The sequence below is a fragment of the Podarcis pityusensis genome (assembly GCF_964106645.2).
Source record: "Podarcis pityusensis genome assembly, chromosome: 7".
Lineage (NCBI taxonomy): Eukaryota > Metazoa > Chordata > Lepidosauria > Squamata > Lacertidae > Podarcis > Podarcis pityusensis.
This window is the reverse complement of record NC_138031.1, coordinates 88105888-88124705: the sequence shown is the minus strand read 5'-3', so window position 1 is coordinate 88124705 and position 18818 is coordinate 88105888. Positions and strand designations below refer to the sequence as shown.

Below are 18818 nucleotides of genomic sequence, written 5' to 3'. Positions count from 1 at the left end.
ACAAAACTGGAAAATAGAAACTATTCCTAACATAAGTGACTGGCAGGTCAAAATGATCAACTATGCCGAGCTAGATAGATTAACAGGCAGAATACGAGACCAAGACGACCAGAAATTTCAAAAAAATTGGAGTAAATTTTGGAATTATATTGGAACGGATATATAGGAGGAACTGGCGGTATTAGAAAAACTTTATCAGCTAATAACTATAAACTTTAATAAACTAATTACGCAATCCGAGATTTATTTGATACTTACCAAAAGGGTGAAGGGAAGTCAAAGGCTAAGGAGAGCCTAATGGTTATATTATTATTTTTTGTATGATTGTATGTTTCCCTTTTGTATAGTATGAAAATAGGATGAATAATTTATGTTAAAATGTTTATTTTTGTATTTGTTAGTTCTTTTTTCTTTTTTTCTCTTTTTTTTTTCTTTTTTTGTACAAATTCTGAATAAAAATTTACATGCAAAAAAAAAAAAAATAAAAATAAACAAACAGTAACCATACACACACTTACATTTTCAGAAACGCATGGCCCTTTTGCGTTTAGGGATACACATGGTCCAATTGCTCCACCAATCTTTAGCTCCCTAGAGGTCTAAAGTGAAAAGAAGGTTGAAGTAATCCTAAAGTAATAACAATTGTCCACTGGGTCCCTTGAAGTCCCCTTAGCAACCACCCTAACCACAGCCTGATAAATCCTCCCCACAACACTCCTTGTTTTCAAATTGTGAATTCTGCAAAGTACAGAAAGAGAAAGTGGAATTTTGAGAAAAAAATTGAATAAAACAAGTAGGGCCATTACCCACTATTATGTGAAAATGTTGTACACCACCCCACTGTGAATAAGGGATCTTGAGTGAAGTTGGCAACTATATTATCAATTCCTCCAAAGTTAGGAGAGTGTAGCAGTAATACCTAACCAACTGCCCTGCAACTTCAAAATACAGCTGATGTCTGCCACACTCACCTTCACTTCTAAAGAGGCCCCAAAAGCCATTTGGAATGCTCCACTGGGATCTTTGTTAAACACTCTCTGGAAAGTCTGCTTGAAAAGAGAGGTGTTGAAGGAGTCACCCATCGCCATATGACCCCTGAGAAAAGAATGTGTTACAATGAAATACTGCTGCTGGGTTACAAAACATAAACCAACCATCCTTCTCACTCTCCTACTGAATTCAAACTCTTAAGTATATAGGTTTGTGGCCTTAGTTACAATTGAGTGTAATACTATAGTATGCAAAAGAAGAGGAACCCAGAAATTGGATTTATATACATGATAATGACTGAAGTAAATAACTGCAATTATTTCCGTTCTCCCACTCAAAAAACCCTAGACTGAAAACCTGTCCCTCCTAGTCATCTAAAGAAACTGTGGACCAATCCAGAAATTTATCCCTTCTCTATGATGTGAAAACAGAGAAAGGCACACCCTCCCGTTGAGGACTGAGAACATACCCAGTAAGATTTGCACAACATTTCATCTCCAGAAGTCCAGTCTGATCAAGAGCACAGGCATAAATATCAATGCAGTGTCCATTGGTAGCTGCGCGATTAGCCAATGTCTCATAGTGCTAAGAAAACATAACAAACATTTTGAAGATATATTTTATTACCAATATGATTAAATATTATAATCCTAGAGCAACATGGTGTCCTCCAGCTGTGTTGGACCACAACTCCCATTGGGAATTTGATGGAATATGTAGTCCAACAAAAAGTTGTCCAAATTCAACAGGTAAACAATAGCATAGGAAACTATGGGATTCAGTGTGCCAAACCCATTAAACCACGGGTGTCAAACTGATATGTAACAACTACTGAGTTCCAAAGCTTTACATGAATATGAGCATGCATATGCTAGTACATAGATTCATGGAGTTGGAAGGTAACCCTGCAACACCACACTCTAACCAAGTGAGCTGCATGTGGCATAGCAAACCTGGAGGTCAGTTACCCCTAATTACTTTTGTCTGGCTACAACTGATTACCCGCAAGTACAAAAATTTGTGAAACAACCATTGAGGCAGGACTGAAAACCACAGTCTTAGCAAAAACAACTAGGGGGAAGAGAAAGCAGCAAAAATCATGGTCTAAAAAGGAGCAGTTGGTACAACAGACATATGAAAATTTTTCATCCAGGAACTTTATTAGAGATTTTAGCCACTTCAGCTTGCATTAAAAAACGATTTAAAAGATTATTCAAGAAGAAGCATGCACCTGACTGTTAGAACCCAAGGTGAACATTTCCATTCTGTTCAGAATGTTCATTCCATTCCATTCAGAAAAGCTCCTGAAACTACATATTTTGCTGCAAAGCCAGACTCCAGCAGAACCCTAACAGAGAGAGAGAGTTTAAAGCAGAGACCAACTCTTACCTTCATAGCTTTTTTCATAAACCTGGCATTGTCTTTCTCTATATCATGCCAGGAACGGATGGGAGTTTTCAGCTCATCTCCTACCACCATGCCTGGCCCTTGAGTTGGTGGACCTCCTGTAAACAACATTATTCTGGCCCCAGTATTCGGAAATGTTCCCTTGGAGATGGGAAGAGAAGAAAATACACATGAAATATCAGCAGGCAATGTAGTCCGCAAAGGCAGTACAGTATACATCAACCACACTGGGGATTTTAGTTATTTTATTAAGAAAAAAAGAAATCCATTGAGCCTGACATTTTCATTAGGAAGAATAAGGACTGCTCATGCTCTTTTATCACTTTTCCAGCCTTATATTAAAATGGTGGAGAAGGTATCGCATACAGAAAGGATGCACTTTCAACACATCATTGTCAGATAGCAATCGCAAGTTATTACTTTTCATATATCACTATAAGCAATTCTAAAATATCTCATTTCCAAAGCAGTATTGAAGGAACACCATACAGCATTTTTTAAAAATTTAGGCACGTTCAACAATATAAGTTTCAGATACTGAATGCAGTAAATAATTTTCACTTCCTTCCTCCACCAGCATAACAAAGATACCTCCAGTAATCCAACAGCAATCGACAAAGCTACTCCAGTGGATCGCAGGGGTCGCTTTCCCTGAGTTACTGGCCATGGGTCCCTTTGCAGTTGCCCTAGGAGATCTGTCAGGTTCATGTCAATTTTGTGAACGGGCTGCAAAAATCTACAGAAGTTCAGAATAAAAGTACACTGTGTTTTATTTTACAGAGAACAAACTTGATGTGTAAAGTTCTCAGGCTACTTGAATTCCTATCTTACTACTCAAATATCAGTAAATACAAGCAGAAGCAAGCCGGGCACTACAGGATACAAACTGTGCATATCAACCCAGACAGAACATACAAGATCACTTTTATACCCACACCTGCTCTAGTCTATGAAAGCTCATGCAACAATATATCTGTTTGCTGGAGGACCCCAAGGGGGTCAGCATGAGAACACAACAGCATATAAAATTCCACATAATTGGGGGGGGGGGCGGGAGAGACACACCCAACTGCACCACAGTATATGAATCAGGTATCATTTTCAAATGAATCCATATGCCCTGAAAGTGTTAAATTATTGATCCTACTTTAATATAACATTTCATATGGTGATTTCCCATCTTTTCAAACTGAAGATGCAAATTGGATAAAATTGCTAAAAGCTATTTTGACCATAGCTTTGCCCATCATAGCTCAGTCAGTAGAGCATAAGACACTCAATCTCAGGGTTGGGGGTTTGAGCCCTACATTGGGCATTGCAGGGGACTGGACTAGATGACCCTCACTAGTACCTCCCAACTCTACAATTCTAAGATTCTGTAAATGCCACTTCTCTCCTAAATATATAAGAAAAGCAGCTGCTTCAAAATAGCCAAAAACAGACAAATTTGATCCATGCAAAGGAATCTACAGAGACAAGGATCTTTAGAAGTTTCACGCAAGCCAATCAACTACATCCTTTTAAATACAGTTTGCTTTGCAAAACCATATACCTGCTTGAAATAAGAGGTTGTTCCTGAGGCTGATGCGGTCTTCCTTGTTGAACAGGTGCTGCAGGCCTTGTAAGACCCAACATATCCTGACAATCAAAACACATATCAGAATTGGAGGAACCCAGAAGACTGCACTTTAAAATAATTTTTGAGGGGCAGACAAGGTTGGGTTAGGGTTTTTTTATATAAAAGTTAAAGCAAAGCATACCTGTATTTGTTTTGAAGTTAGATCCTTAGTGCCTCTGAAAACATAACTTTTGGAAATGCCTTCACAGCTCAGTTCATGAACCTGCACCATTCTGCCGAAGGTTATCAACCCTACAAGAGCATCAGGAGGCAGCAAACTCAGAGACATCTGTAGCGACTCCTTCAAGGCTTGCAAGTCCTCCTCTTCCAAACATGTGTCCACCACATAAAGAAAGATCAGGGGTGTCTGAGGACCACGCTTGTGTGGGAGGAAAAACATTTATTTACCACACTGAAGTATATACAATAGAATACTCTCTTTTTTCCTTACAGAAAACCATAGTCTAAACACTTTAAGATTACTGTCACAGAGATACTAAAGTAAACACAGTGGCGTTTCAAACACAGCATACAAAGGATTACCTGAACTATATATTCAATTGTGGAAAACTGTGGCATAAGCTCTGCTGGTTGATTCACTTCCGATATCCCTGCATATGCTGGAGGAAACTGGAGAAACACGCCAAAGATTAGGAAATACATCAAAATATGTCAAAGCTGACTTGTAATGCAACGTATATACAAGCAATTATATTTCAATAAAAAATGAGAATTTAATTACACATTCTACTAAAAAATGACAGCTGCCAATTTGGGATGAATTTCTGATTAAACTGGAAATCAGGCTACAGGATTTGCAAACTAGCTCAAGTGGTTGGTCAAGGTACCGTATTTTTCACTCTATTGGACGCAGTTTTTCCCCTCCAAAAATTGAGGGGAAATGTGTGTGTGTCCTATGGAGCGAATGCAGGCTTGTGACATAGCCGGGCGCAACCCCTCCGGCAGGGAGAGGCTGCACGGGGCTATGGCTTCTTTAGCCCTGCACAGCCTCTCTGGCAGGGAGAGGTTGCGTGGGGCTAAAGAGGAAGCCAAAGCAGCGAGCGCGATCCATCCCGCTGGCTGCCTTGGCTTGTGACATAGCCGCGCGCAACCCCTCCGGCAGTGAGAGGTTGTGCGCAGCCTGTACGCTGCTCTTTGGGACGGGGGGGGGGAGAATTTTTTTATTGATTTCCCTGTCTAAAAACTAGGTGCGCCCTATGGTCCGGTGCGCCCTATGGTGCGAAAAATACAGTAACTTACAAACTCAATTCAGACATCACACCAAATCATTAACACCGAACTTATGTATGGTTTAATAGGACATCTGACTGACATGATTTGGAATGTGTTTGCAAATTATGGTTTGTGCAAACTCCTGGTCTGGCGTGAAGAATGAATTGACTATCGGAGATCAACGCTTCTTGAGCCCAGTGTGCTGAGCAGCTGGAAAATGAAAGCAGTCAAGCACCTCTAAAACATGGTTTTCCTATTGTAGGTTTAGAAGCTGAAGCTTCAGTTAAGGTTCTAAACTATGATTAGCACGAACCAGAATTTGGTGCTATGTCTGAACTGAGCCACTGCCATTTGACTAATAAAGGCAACACATAATGATGCCCCTGGTTCATAAAGACAACCAAATGCATGGCAAATACTGATGACAGCTCAATAACAGAAACTAAAAGTTTTTATGCAGCATTTTTGTCAATGTCACTGGTCAAAGTTGTACATTCGCAGGACACATTAAAAAGGTGTACTGATCTGGGCAAATGGGAGAGGGACAATGCAATCACTTCAGCACCAATAAAGGTTTTTTTTTTAAGTTAGTGAAGATGTAACCTATATTTCTGCACCCACCTGGTTCCGCTGAAAGCAGAAGTTACAAGCCCAAAGCTTGGCTCGGTAATCAACTTGACTGTAAAAAAGAAATAAAGCTGTTAAAATCCTTGTGATATATCAAACTTGCGCTTTAAGGGAATATATGTCAGGGTGCTCCATTTCTCTCTCAAATAATTGGTATTAGGTCTTTGATACATAGCCTCAAGGTAAAGGTACCCCTGCCCGTACAGGCCAGTCGTGTCCGACTCTAGGGTTGTGCGCCAATCTCACTTAAGAGGCCGGGGGCCAGCGCTGTCTGGAGACACTTCCGGGTCACGTGGCCAGCGTGACGAATCTGCTCCGGCGAGCCGGCACCAGCGCAGCACACGGAAACACCGTTTACCTTCCCGCTATAAAGCGGTACCTATTTATCTACTTGCACTTTGACGTGCTTTCGAACTGCTAGGTGGGCAGGAGCTGGGACCGAAAGACGGGAGCTCACCCCGCCGCGGGGATTCGAACCGCCGACCATGCGATCGGCAAGCCCTAGGCGCTGAGGTTTTACCCACAGCGCCACCCACGTCCCTTAAGGAAAACATATGACATAACAAAACTAATGATATTAAGAGAAAATTCCTACTACTGGCATTACCTCATAAAAGCCAACTTTAATTTCTTCATTTCAGTTGCTAGTAGCCAATAAGAGTACTTTCAGTTAGTGCCAATTAGGCAAATGTACATTTTTTCAGCAAGTGATTCCTCAACAAGGAGAGCTATTTTGACTGGCAAGTATCAAGGCATCTGTGTGTCCCTCCGTGGAGTGGGACACTTTTTCAGGCTTGCTGTTTGCCCTTTCATTTAACCTGTTAGCCTTTGGACAAGAGTAAGTACTGCCAGACCTGTTTCCTTACATTTGCTTTGTCTTAGAAAATAAATAGTATCCTTGTGACTTCAATACCATACATACAATCAGTCAGTGTTTAGGTTTTGTGTGTGTGACAGGATTGTGCTTCTGCTTCTCTTGCCTACCATGCATGGATTCTTTCCCAATCCTCTCTAGCTAGGTTCAGTGTAACTTGTGATCAGGGTTCTCAAATTACATTTAAAGAGAATACCCAGGTTTACTTCACACATAACGCAAAAGCCAGACTTTTCGTGGGGAGGCAATTTGCAAACAAGAAGAAAAGGACAGAGAAAAAACACACTCAGTCCTATAATCCAATTATGAAACCACAGCTAACTGTGTGTCTGTATTAGGCTTATTAAATTTATATAAAAAATACTGAGGTTCCAAGCTTACTTTTCAATCTGGAGCTCTAACTACAACACAGTGGCCCAAATATCTACCTGGTGCAATTGTGTTGCCTAGGTTAGAGTGTCTGGTTTCTAAGTTTTGACACTTCTCATGCATACTGCAGGGCTTACTTGCTTGAATGATTAAGGTTTGCATCGGAAACAGAGGCATCAGCTCCTAGGCACAGAGTTGTCTTCGGCCCCCTCAATATTTGTTGGCAGGGGTCTGAGCCCCCAAATGTTGAGGAGCGGAAGAGGCCGAGCGTGGAGCAGAATCAGTGTCCACCACTCAGGAGGAGCCACCAGCCACAAGGCTCTGGGCTCCAGGCTCAACATCCTCCGGATGATGCACACGCGTTGTGTGTGTGATGTCACATGCACGCAATGTGCGCCACACCTGTGACTTCACAGGTGTGCAACGCTGGGCCCCCTCAATACTGGGAGCAATACAGTGTCTCTGACGCAAAATAATATTCTCCCTTCTCTTAATGTACTTTGGGTATGCCAACCCAGTTTTAACAGTAATGGATCATGATACAATCTTAATGTATCACACAGGCTTGCCGATAGGACATGGAAGAATCTGCTATACTGTATGTTTAAATTACAAAACTCCAATTTAGGGCTTTCTTTACTCTAAGAAAAATGTGCAGTCTTGAGCTTTGCAGAATAAGGTCACTAACAAAATATGGCTCCACTGAAACAACAGACGTTAAAGAAAGTCATACCAAAGTGGATTAAGTACAGTTTTGCAAGTTGGTCTGCTGCATAATACTGGTTCATACTGGACAGGCGGCAGGTCTAATCTTTCTTTCAAAGGAGTCAGTAGACAGGCCAGTGGGACAACCATTCTTGTGGCCTCCAGTCGGCTGGAGGGCCATATGTTCCAGCTGAAACGCACCCCATCACGCTCTTCATTTTGCTGAATAAACTCCAGGTAAGTCGCCATAGAATAGCAATGTTTCTGCAAAGACAGACAACAAATTTGTTCACAACTATTTGGAGCCATAGATCCATAGTAGATATTTGACAGGTGCTTAAGATTGCAATCTTAATCAGACTCACCTGGAAATAGATCCCATTGAAATCAGCAAGGCTTACTTTTGACTAATACTTGGTATCAGCTAGTGTCCAAACCTCTCTGAACAAGGTATCACACATCTTTGTCTATGCCTGATTAACGCATGGCAAGACTCAAGTTTATCACCAGAGAAACTTCCTTTCCCATTCATACCACACATCCCTCTGGTCCAACACCCATTGCAGGTTGATCCTTCAATAAAGCTTACAAGCAGAGAACCAGGGCAAACAGTGCTCCCCACAGCTGCCTGTCCACAGTAGTTAAGATACACAGCATCTAAACACAGAAGGTCCATTTTGCCTCCCTGCCTGAGTAGCCACATCCTCCCTGAGGCATAGTTCTCGCCAAAGGAGGGTCAACCACAGGAACAGTGATGAAAGGACTCTCAAAGGAGGACCCCATTAGATGAAACACTTGTTTTCACTTATATCACATATAAATGCAGGCAGAAAGGCCCCTTACTCCACCCAATGGACCAGGAACGGTCACAGGGAGGACATGTGGATCTCTGGCATGTCTGTGCTTGGCAACAAAGATGTGCTAATTCAAGCTGTACCATGGTCATTATTAACACCTCAGGCAGGGCTTCAGTTCTGTTTTCCTGTTCATGTTATTGAAAATAAAAACGTATTGCCCCCCCCCCAAAGAAAAGGAAGAAAGAAAGAGAAAGAGTCCCGTCTCTATCTGGGTTGTACTAGTAGGGCACACCATTTTAGGGGGGGAGTGAAACTTAATTTTGGCAAATTTCTTCACTGAGGGGTCTTTAAAATATGTTTTTCATAGAACTGTAGAATCTTAGAGTTGGAAGGGATACCAAGGGTCATCTAGTCCCACCCCCTGCCAATGCAGGAATCTCAGCTAAAGCATCCATGACAGATGGCTATCCAACCTCTGCTTAAAAACCTCCAAGGAAGGAGAGTCCATCACCTCTCATGGGAGTCTGTTCCACTGCCAAACAGCTATTACTCTTATTCCCAAATGTTTAGTTGGAATCTCCTTTCTTGCAACTTGAAGCCATTGGTTCGTGTCCTACCCTCCAGAGCAGAAGAAAACAGGCTTGCTCCTTCCACCATGTTTCAGCCCTTAAAATATTCGAAGATGGCTATCATATCTCCTCTCAGTCTCCTCTTTTCCAGGCTAAACATACTCAACTCCTTCAACCATTCCTCATAAGGCTTACTTTCCAGACCCTGGATCATCTTGGTTGCCCTCCTCTGCACACGTTCCAGCTTATGAACATCCTGCTTAAATTGTGGTGCTCAGAATTGGACACAGTATTCCAGGTGTGGTCTGACCAAGGCACAATAGAGGGGTTCTGTTACTTCCCTTGATCTGGACACTAGACTTCTCTTGATGCAGCCTAGAACAGCATTCACTTTTTTTGCTGCTGCATCACACTGTTGGCTCATGTTAAGCTTGTGGTCTACCAAGACCCCTAGATCCTTTTCACATGTACTGCTAGTAAACCAGATGTTCCCCCAGCCTATATTTATGCATCTGCCTAAGTGCAGAACCTTACATTTGTCCCTATTGAAATTCATTTTGTTAGCTTGTGCCCAGTTCTCCAATCTGACAGGGTCATGTTGAATTCTGATTCTGTCTTCTGCAGTATTAGCTATCCCTCCCAGTTTGGTGTCATCTGCAAATCTGATGAGCATCCCCTCAATTACTTCATCTAAATCATTTATAAAGACATCTGAACAACAATGGGCCTAGGACAGAACTTTTGGGTGTGATGAATTTGAATCTGCTGTTATTTCTGTGACTGGACAACATTTAACTTGGTAAGTCTATGTTTGATTAAAAAAACACAAAGTGCTCAGGGAAAACCACAGAAATTTAATATTACTTTCTGAAAATGTCAGGGAATGTGGAATATATAACTGAAAGTACTTCAGTGTCATTTTTAATTATTTTTATGCAATCTTACACACTGGGGTTTTTTTCAGTTGGAACTCACCAAAATTCAGTTCCGGCCCCTCTCAGGTGGGCGCCATTGCCTTTCTAAGAAAACACGGGAGGCATTCACAGTGAGTTCTGGCCTCTTTTTCCCCAGAAAATACTACTGCTTATACACATTTCGCTTAGCAAGCAAAACCAAATTATATTAATTTAACCAAAATAGCTTTTGAATTCCCAAGTTCCGCTACAACTTTCTGGCACCCCTCATTTTTAGATTTTGAAAGCTGAAATATTCAACATACCCTAAATGTACTAGTTCTTTTACCTTTCCTAGTTCAGAGAGCAGGTACAGTATGTGTTTTACAAGAGTAAATCATCTTTCTTCCACACGCAATCCCCTCTGCACGTAGAAAGCTAGCATGTAAAGGAGAAAGCGGCAATGGCCTGCTAGTTTTCTAGGCGCGGGGAGAAGGGGCCACGGAGGGGCTGCCCGCCTGAAGGCTCACGGGCTGCCGCCTCGGAGAGGAGGACACGTAGGCCCCAAATGCCCGGCGCTGCCCGGTCCCTCCCCGCCCCGAGAGCCCGGGACCCCGCAGATAGGCGCGCCCGCCGCGCCCCCCCCCGCCGCCCCCGAAGGGCCAGGCTCACCCCGGCGGCCCCACCTGACCGCGCCAGCCTCGCTTCTGTCCCTTCCGCCGCTTTCAGCCCGTTTGGCGGAACCGCTGAAAGGACACCTCAGCGGCAGGCTGCCCGCAATTAAGATGGCGGAGGCGGAGGCGGCGCACACCAGTGACGTCTAAGAGCTGTGCTCGGCGCCTACTTGGAGAGCCACGTCTGAAGTCGCGAAAGTTTTTTTAAAAAACAAAAGCCCTACCTGTAAAAGACACGGGACTTAGGTGTACATGCGAACAGGCAGAGGGGTGTCTTTCTTCAGAAACAAAGCAAAGCTGAGAGTTTGTTCTAAGGTCCTGCTGTTCGACTATTTCTTTCAGGATTCTCCCCCTTCCTATATCTATGGTCTCGATTCCTCGGTCTATAGTCTTGATTGCCGCTTAGCCATTGGCGGATGCGTCACCTACGGCGCTCGCGTCATCCTCGCCCGCGACTCCGCCCCTGGGCAACTGCCCGTTTTCAAAATGGCGGGCGAGCTTTCCGCTGGGTTGAGTAAGCGGCCGCGAGCGGGACCATAGACGCAGGAGGGGGGGGAAAGCAGAGTGACCATCCCTTCGACGTGGATGCTGCTTGTGACTACATTTCCCCGCCCCCTCCATGCTCCGCCTGCTCATAGTTGTGCAGAGAAAGAGGAAAAAGGGAAAGCCGTGATTTTGGGCGGGGAACCGGCGGCAGATTCTCTCTCTCCCCCCACCCCCACCCCCGCAACCAAAATCGGATGAGGGACTCCGTGCTGAGATTCCTGCATTGCAGGGGTTGGACTACATGGCCCTTGGCATCCCTTCCAACTCTAGATTTCTATGATTCTATGAATTTGAGGACAATGAGCTACATTGGCTTTCGAAGGTGCGTTAGCGTGGTTGTTTTTTAAATGGTCACACTAAATAAGGACAGTTAGACGTAGCAGGAAATTTGTGTTTTGAGGAAAGTGCACAACTCCATGGAAAGAAATTAATTTCTCCATTGATTCCTTCGGGCAGTTCTCACTTGCATCCCCGGGGACATTTAGGACTTGTTTCTCAGCCACACAAGGTTCTTTCCCTTTATGTACCTATGCGCTCTCTGTCCCGTTCCAGCCATTCCGTTTCACCCACTGCTCACCTTCCCCTTCCAGCCACATGATATCCCCTGCTGTTGAGTTGTTTTGGTGCTGTTTTGAGGTTTCTTGGTTCCCTCGGTTCCCCCCACCCCGCTGGCAGATTTGTTGCCATTTTCAAACCTCAGGGCTACCCTAAGTCTTCTGACACCACTCACTTGTGGCTGCCTTGTGCAGTTTGGCTACACAAGCACAAGTCCCGCGAAGTCTCAAATCAAAATCCGATTATGAGGTTTCCCATGTTACAAGTGGGATAGGGGAGTGGAGAGGGTGTGGATCACACAACCCCCCTCTACCCTGATCACATACCAGAGTCTGATAGTCCCTTACTACAGCGCTCCAATCATGACTCTAACAAAGCCCACCTTTTCAGTCTTTATGGGCAAAAACGTAACTTCACTGATCAAGATCACAGTACAAATACTTTAAGCCAACATATCCCAAAGGTTCAAAATAATAGGACGAGCAATTAACTACTTATGATTGGTTCAGCACTAGTGCAGCATTTTAGGAATACAGTTGCTGGCAGCCTCGGTGATGGTACCCTTAGAAGAGCAATACTCATGGCCTGCATGAAACTGACTTCAGACAAGAGGAAGAAATAAGCAACTGTCTTGCAATTTTTATTTTTTTATTTTTTTACATTCAAGAGATATATATCAGGAACAAACATGCCATGGGTATTTGACATGGCTCCTAGTTTGTCTCTACGTGAACAAATATGTCCTGCAACGGCACTGTAGCAACTGGGTGTTTTAAAACAGAAAACATGCAAGATAAACATGAGAGGAGGTTGAAATAAATAAAAAAATTGTCCAGTAGCACTAGAGACCAACTCTCTAAGGTGCTACTGGACATTTTATTTATTTATTTCGACTGTGTCAGACCAACATGGCTACCTACCTGAATGAGAGGAGGTTATTCACTGTAAATAGCAGCTCAGAAACATTGCTTCTTTCACAAAAGCTCATTTATCCAAGTCCCTTGTTTAACTTACCTCTCCAATTGGAAGCAATTGTATTCATCAAGCTTTTTAAAACCTCCCTCTCCTCTCCTAGTCCTTTGGGACCTTCCTGCTCATGAGGCCAGCTTCAAAATTAGATGGAATAAGTAGCACAGGGAAGGAGGAACTTCATAAGAATGCCAGTACACATTTTTTTCTGTCAACCACTGATTCTCCAGATAATAAGGATTCCATTGCCACAGTCCCTCTAATGAGATCAATACCATGATGAATAAGGCAACAGGACCAAACAGAGACCTCTGTCTCTTCTTCAGATCAAGCACCTGTTTAAAGGGAAGGAAATAAAGAATCTGAAATCATCAGTGCTTTTTTTCTTAAAAAATATATAGGGGTACTCTCATTTTCCTACTCATATTGAAACAGTGTCCCTCAATGAGGCCAAACTTAGATTCACAAAATGTTCTCCCCCCCCCCCCCCGAAAAAAAGCCCTGGAAATCACTTTAAAGATCTGGGAAGCAAAAGGTTTTTTAAAGTGTGTTTATTATAAGTTTAGAAGAAAATCATCATATATTGCTAGGCTGACGTTGCAGCTCTCTGCACTGCAATATCCTACATGACTGATTATTTATCTACAATCAAATTTAGGGCAGTGTGGGCATTTCCATTGCATAGTATGCTGAGCCAAGGGGGCACAAAATTGACAAGATCCATAAGGAGACAAGTTAAATCTACATGATTAGATTTACTGGAGTTAGAGGCTTCCAAGAAATTGGAGCTGTCAGACGTAGACAACATGGTCCGTGGCAGGCTTAGGCATGGAAAAGGCTGGAATGGATGTCAAGGGATGGCAGTATGGCTTTGTAATTCAAAATGTTGGGCAGGGAGCTAGCAAGTAACTGGAAGGCAGCAAGTGTTGGAAGTGCAGGATGAGTTGGAAGTGCAGGATTGCTAATAGAGGGGCTCAGAAATGAGACCTTGGCTTGTGGCAGCATGGAAATATAGAATAATGTTGCATAAAATTATGCCAAGTTCTTTCCCTGGGGGAATGCCCAAAAATCCCAAAGAAAGGGAAGCAGACACAAGTGTATAGGTTCAAAAAGCTTTCTTAATCCAGTACTGGATGGGCAGACCTTAGCTCATGCTGCTCAAAAAGAGGGTCTGACCACCACATAACGAACTCATGACACCTTTATATCAGAGCTTTCCAAACCGTGTGTTGCGACACATTAGTGTGTTGGCTGCAGTGTGTAGGTGTGTCACGCGAACACTCCCCGCTCTCCTCCCGGAGACGTTTTCACAACAGTTCATGAGTCCAAGCAGCAAGATTCAAGAGTAATCAATAACATGGCTAAATCCCTTTGGAACAGATTTGGAAACAATTTTTATATTTGGAGAAAAATCAGCCTCTTATATTGCTGTCTTGTTTAACAACATAATTGGGGTGGGGGCTTACCAGACTCTTGGAGAGAGTCTCATCCAACTGTGATTGCCAAACCAGACAGAGATCCCACTCAGCTGGGACTATATCGTCCCATTGCCCTGATTAACCAAGACACAAACCTTCTAATGCCCAGGTTGAACAGGGTGGTGGGATACTATGTTCATAGCAATCATCAGGGCTTTGTTCCTTAGAGGCACATATTGGATTCTGTGCACAGAGCTCTAAATATGATGCACAACAGTAAGTCTTTAAAGATACCAACCACTTGAATCTCATTAGATTTGTTCAAGAAGTTCCAACTGTCTTGAATGGATGTCTCCCTAGAAAGTTTTTGAAGTTATGCAATTTGGAGGTAAACTTATGAAAGTTATCTGAGTGACTCTGAAGCACGAGCAAGTTTGAACTTTGGTGGACTTGACGCTGTTTGCACTTTTATATGGGAATGTGGGATGTAAAGGTGCAGTCAAGTGCAACATTCTGACAGAGGACTAACGGCCTCCATGTTCTAACCAGTTGCTGTGACAACCAGTTTGTCGGTTGCTGGTAGTTTTGAAAGGTAACTGCTCACTTGCAGTCACCTCAGGACCAACTTCCCCCTGGTTTAGTTTATTTGCTTGTTATGTAACCTAAGCCTGCCTTCAGGTACAGTTCTGTAAACCTGAATGAATCTGAGAGTGAAATAGTTTTATATTAACATGAATCAGATTTGTGTGTGTATTCTTTAAAGGGGGTTTAAAGAGATTTTTAACCAGGAAGGCATCTTTATTAGTAGAACTCAGACCACTGCATAAACTTATAAAGGGGATTGTTTAACTCTGCTAAAGTAAACCTTCCCACAGGGAACACAGCAGGGGTGTTCACTATCACATCTGTTATTTATCCTAGCTGTCCTGCCCCCAGCAAGAGGCTTAGGCAACCTGGTTTTATGAAGATGCATGCAATCTCAATTGATTCTGATCATACGGAGTAATTATAGGGTGGATTGGGTATCTGTGGTGTTTTGATGGAGCTGGCTTGGCTAGTAGAGCACTCCTGTTCCCGTTGAAGAAAACTCCGCAGAAGGTGCTAGAGCTTTTTCTTAGGACAACTATTAACAAAACATGGAATACCATGCAGTGGTGGATTCATAGGTATGCGCAAAATGCAGTTTTAGGGCCCCCTGAAGCTGAGGGCCCCACAAGTTATTAATATGCATTGTTAACTGAGAGAATACATCTGAAGCATAATTACAATGCATTGCCATTGCTGAATTATAGTATTTGAATCTTTTGCATTGTTTGTACTCTTCATTTCTCCTGCTTCCCAATTAAAGTCAGTGGAGGTTGGTTCACCAGTTTCAGAGGTGCTGTTATTATAAACACCACAGCAGGAATTGTTCCCAAGGGGCAGGGGGAAATACATGCAAAGACAGAAATATTATTACTGTCATCTCCTCATGCACCCCATATTTTCACATAGTTGCATTAATTAAGGTAAATGAATAGGGTCACCCAAAAATGTTTCGCACAGGGTCTTGCAGATTATAAATCTGCCATGGACACCATTACTTTAAACTCCATTTGAAAATCTATTGCTGCAACTGATCAGAGAAAATAATTTTAATTCTATCTGAATTAAAGAGAGATCAACTGACATAGAGGAAAAAATGAGGAAAGAGTCTATTGAAAACCTAATATTATAGTGCAACAAACTGAATGGGAATGGTTGTTCAAATTCATACTAGTAACTCTAATTAGTACCAACAAGAAGGAAAAATAATTTCAGAACAACTGACCAATGGTAAAGGTAAAGGACCCCTGACAGTTAAGTCCAGTCGCGGACGACTCTGGGGTTGTGGCGCTCATCTCGCTTTACTGGCTGAGAGAGCTGGTGTACAGCTTCCGGATCATGTGGCCAGCATGACTAAGCTGTTCCTGGCAAACCAGAGCAGCGCATGGAAACGTCATTTACCTTCCTGCCGGAGCGATACCCATTTATCTACATGCACTTGATGTGCTTTCGAACTGCTAGGTTGGCAGGAGCAGGGACTGAACAACGGGATCTCACCCCGTCGCAGGGATTTGAACCGCCGAGCTTCTGATTGGCAAGCCCTAGGCTCTGGTTTGCCCACGGCAATGGTACTTTCCCCCGTATAGAATGAATAAAATATATTGCCAGCACCTGCTTTGTAGGAAGTGCATTAAAATAAAAACATTCTGGGCCACTGAATATAATACAAGAAACAACAGGATATGACTTTTTAAATTCCAAAAACAAGTCTTCTGTGCATGATACGGTCAGGAGTTAGAAGCACAGATCTTCAGCTGGCATGCTTATTGGCTGGTGTTAAACTTTGCATTACCTACCAATGGGTGGGGGGGGGATCCTTTGGCTATAACAGACTAGTTGAGAAAATTCTGGGAGATAGCATTAATGACAAAACAAACATCCAAAAGAAAAGCTTTAAGTAGTAGCCAATAGGACTAATTCACTGAGATAAAGGCTTTGTTTATCCAGTTCTGGAATGAACAAATAACAGACAACATTTCCCCATATAGGCTCTTTCTCCTTAAAATTGCTGTTTATTGCTGTTTATTTCCCCTGCTCTCTTCAGGATTTTTTCTTTCTTTCTACACATTCATTTCTTTTCTCTCTCTTACAATTTCCATTGTAAAAGCAAATTATAAAAATGTGGTGATGAAACAAAACGTGTCATTTGAATTTCTACTATGCAGAAGACTGAGGCTGTTTCTCAGTGTTTTTTAAAATGGTATCCAAAGATCCATTTTCTACCTCATGAGTACAAAATATTTATCAGAACTCTTTCAGCTCTTTTCACTATCTGAGGTTAGGTAAGTGGTGACCATGGAGAGGTTTTTATAGCTTGTGGTTTGTTTGGCACTCACCTTGACAAGTCTTCAGTGTCAGGTGAGGTGGTATTTGCCCAGGTATTTTTGCATGTTTTATAGTTGTTTGCTGTTGCTTTTACTGTATTGTGACTGTTGGATCTTGCTGATATGTTGGAAATTGTTACTTTCTGTGGTATTCTTGTTCACCTTATTATTTTATTGTGTGCATATGAACTTTGGACATTTTGTTAATCAAAGATGAAAATGAGATGAGTATTTATATTAAGCAACAGTACCGCTTTTGACAACAGGAAAAGCAATTTCCTAAATCAAACAAAAGAGGGGAAGAGAGGAGAAAGATGGACTTATATGGTTAATTTTAAAAATCCCATGCTGTGGGTTGGAGGTTAAATGTGGAGTCTGTTTCTAAAGAGGCTGCTGGAGACTGTATTGCTTGAATTAAGAAAGGCAGCAATCTGTAGTAGCAATGCTGTTAAAATGATTATTCTCCCGAGGAGCAACAATATCCAGAGGGTCATTGGTGGTAGTTTTCCACCACATCTCTCAAAAATGGCTAAATTTTCAAACCAAATATTTAAAACTATTCATTCGCTTCATTCCTGAATCTAAAATTTCCCACCATTTGTTCCAGATTTTTGTTTTGTTTTTTGCATCTGTCTGTGCTGTTGTGTGCAGTGCTTGCTACAAATTTATGGGGTGCCAATCATGAAGGGTCAACTGATTTCATGGGATGGATCCAAAAGAGGGGAAATAATATGGTAGATTATTATGAGTGTGAGGCACACAATAGAGTAGCCTGTTAAGAGCTGACCACTTTCTACTCAGTGGCCATGTGGGTTAACCCACAATGCTACGCCGTCTTCCACAGCCACTCAGAGGGCCTGGTAGTCAGACACTCCACTTTTGTATATATGTTCCTGATTCCGCTCATGAAATGGGTGGGAAATATAGGTGGATTGTGGGGTAAGAAGATCTCTCATGTAGATAAACGTGGTAGAGACAGTTTGAACACTGTAGAGAGAATGATGATGGAGGAAGGAGGATAGCCCAAAACTTGTGTCACATTATCACACTGAACACGTGACCAATTCCTGAAATACATTTGGAGGGTCTACACCACCACAGGTGCTGCTATGTGGTTAGTTTGTCAGTGATTGCCCCATTGCTCCTGATGTGGCTCCCTCCCAGATGTTGGTGAGTTACAACTTCCATCCGCTCCCAGCCCAGTCAGCATGCCAACGGTCAGGGATTATGAGTGCTGGCATCCAGGAACATCTGGAGGGGACCACATTGGCTACACCTTGCTCTGTAGTGACAGCGTTGGCAGAGAAGGGTCTCCTTTCTGTTGGATGTTCCAAGGATGGAGTATCAGTATGGCACATACATCACCTTGGAGACTCGTCCCCAGAAACCTGCAGTAAGGGATAATTGCCTGACTCTTGCTGTTGTGCTTTGTCAGGGATCCTTTGAAGCAGAAGTTATGATTAATGAGCAAGGCGCGATACACAGAACACAGCGGCAGCTGCCAGGTATTCAGCATCCCAGAGTGCTTTTCATCTCCCCCCTCAACAACTGAATGTTTTCAAGTGGGTCTGTGGCAAGTCAGAGCACCCTGCGGATAATTTGCTGTTCTCTCAAATGAAGTAGGGCAAGGAGTGTGAAATGCTTTAAAACAGATCCCGTTTAATC

General features: G+C 42.7%; 1 protein-coding gene and 1 long non-coding RNA gene across 4 annotated transcripts in view; one reads left to right on the top strand and one right to left on the bottom strand.

Moving 5' to 3' along the window:
* SEC23B (SEC23 homolog B, COPII coat complex component) overlaps positions 1-10874 on the bottom strand; it is a 31180-nt gene extending 20306 nt beyond the window's left edge. The window contains exons 1-11 of one of the 3 annotated variants that reach the window (XM_081015161.1): positions 10769-10874; positions 7852-8087; positions 5870-5927; positions 4559-4645; positions 4158-4394; positions 3950-4035; positions 2989-3133; positions 2380-2538; positions 1460-1575; positions 972-1095; positions 519-599 (exon numbers count right to left, since the gene is read on the bottom strand). In XM_081015161.1, coding sequence (XP_080871287.1) covers positions 519-599; positions 972-1095; positions 1460-1575; positions 2380-2538; positions 2989-3133; positions 3950-4035; positions 4158-4394; positions 4559-4645; positions 5870-5927; positions 7852-8072 — 1314 coding nt within the window. In that variant the 5' untranslated portion in view covers positions 8073-8087; positions 10769-10874. Of the gene's footprint in view, positions 1-518; positions 600-971; positions 1096-1459; positions 1576-2379; positions 2539-2988; positions 3134-3949; positions 4036-4157; positions 4395-4558; positions 4646-5869; positions 5928-7851; positions 8088-10431; positions 10585-10754 lie in introns of those variants that run through there. The other 2 variants (XM_081015163.1, XM_081015162.1) reach the window with 2 other exon arrangements.
* LOC308482271 overlaps positions 8117-18818 on the top strand; it is a 35833-nt gene continuing 25131 nt past the window's right edge. The window contains exon 1 of the long non-coding RNA XR_013989175.1: positions 8117-10234. This is a non-coding gene — a long non-coding RNA (uncharacterized lncRNA). The remainder of the gene's footprint in view (positions 10235-18818) is intronic.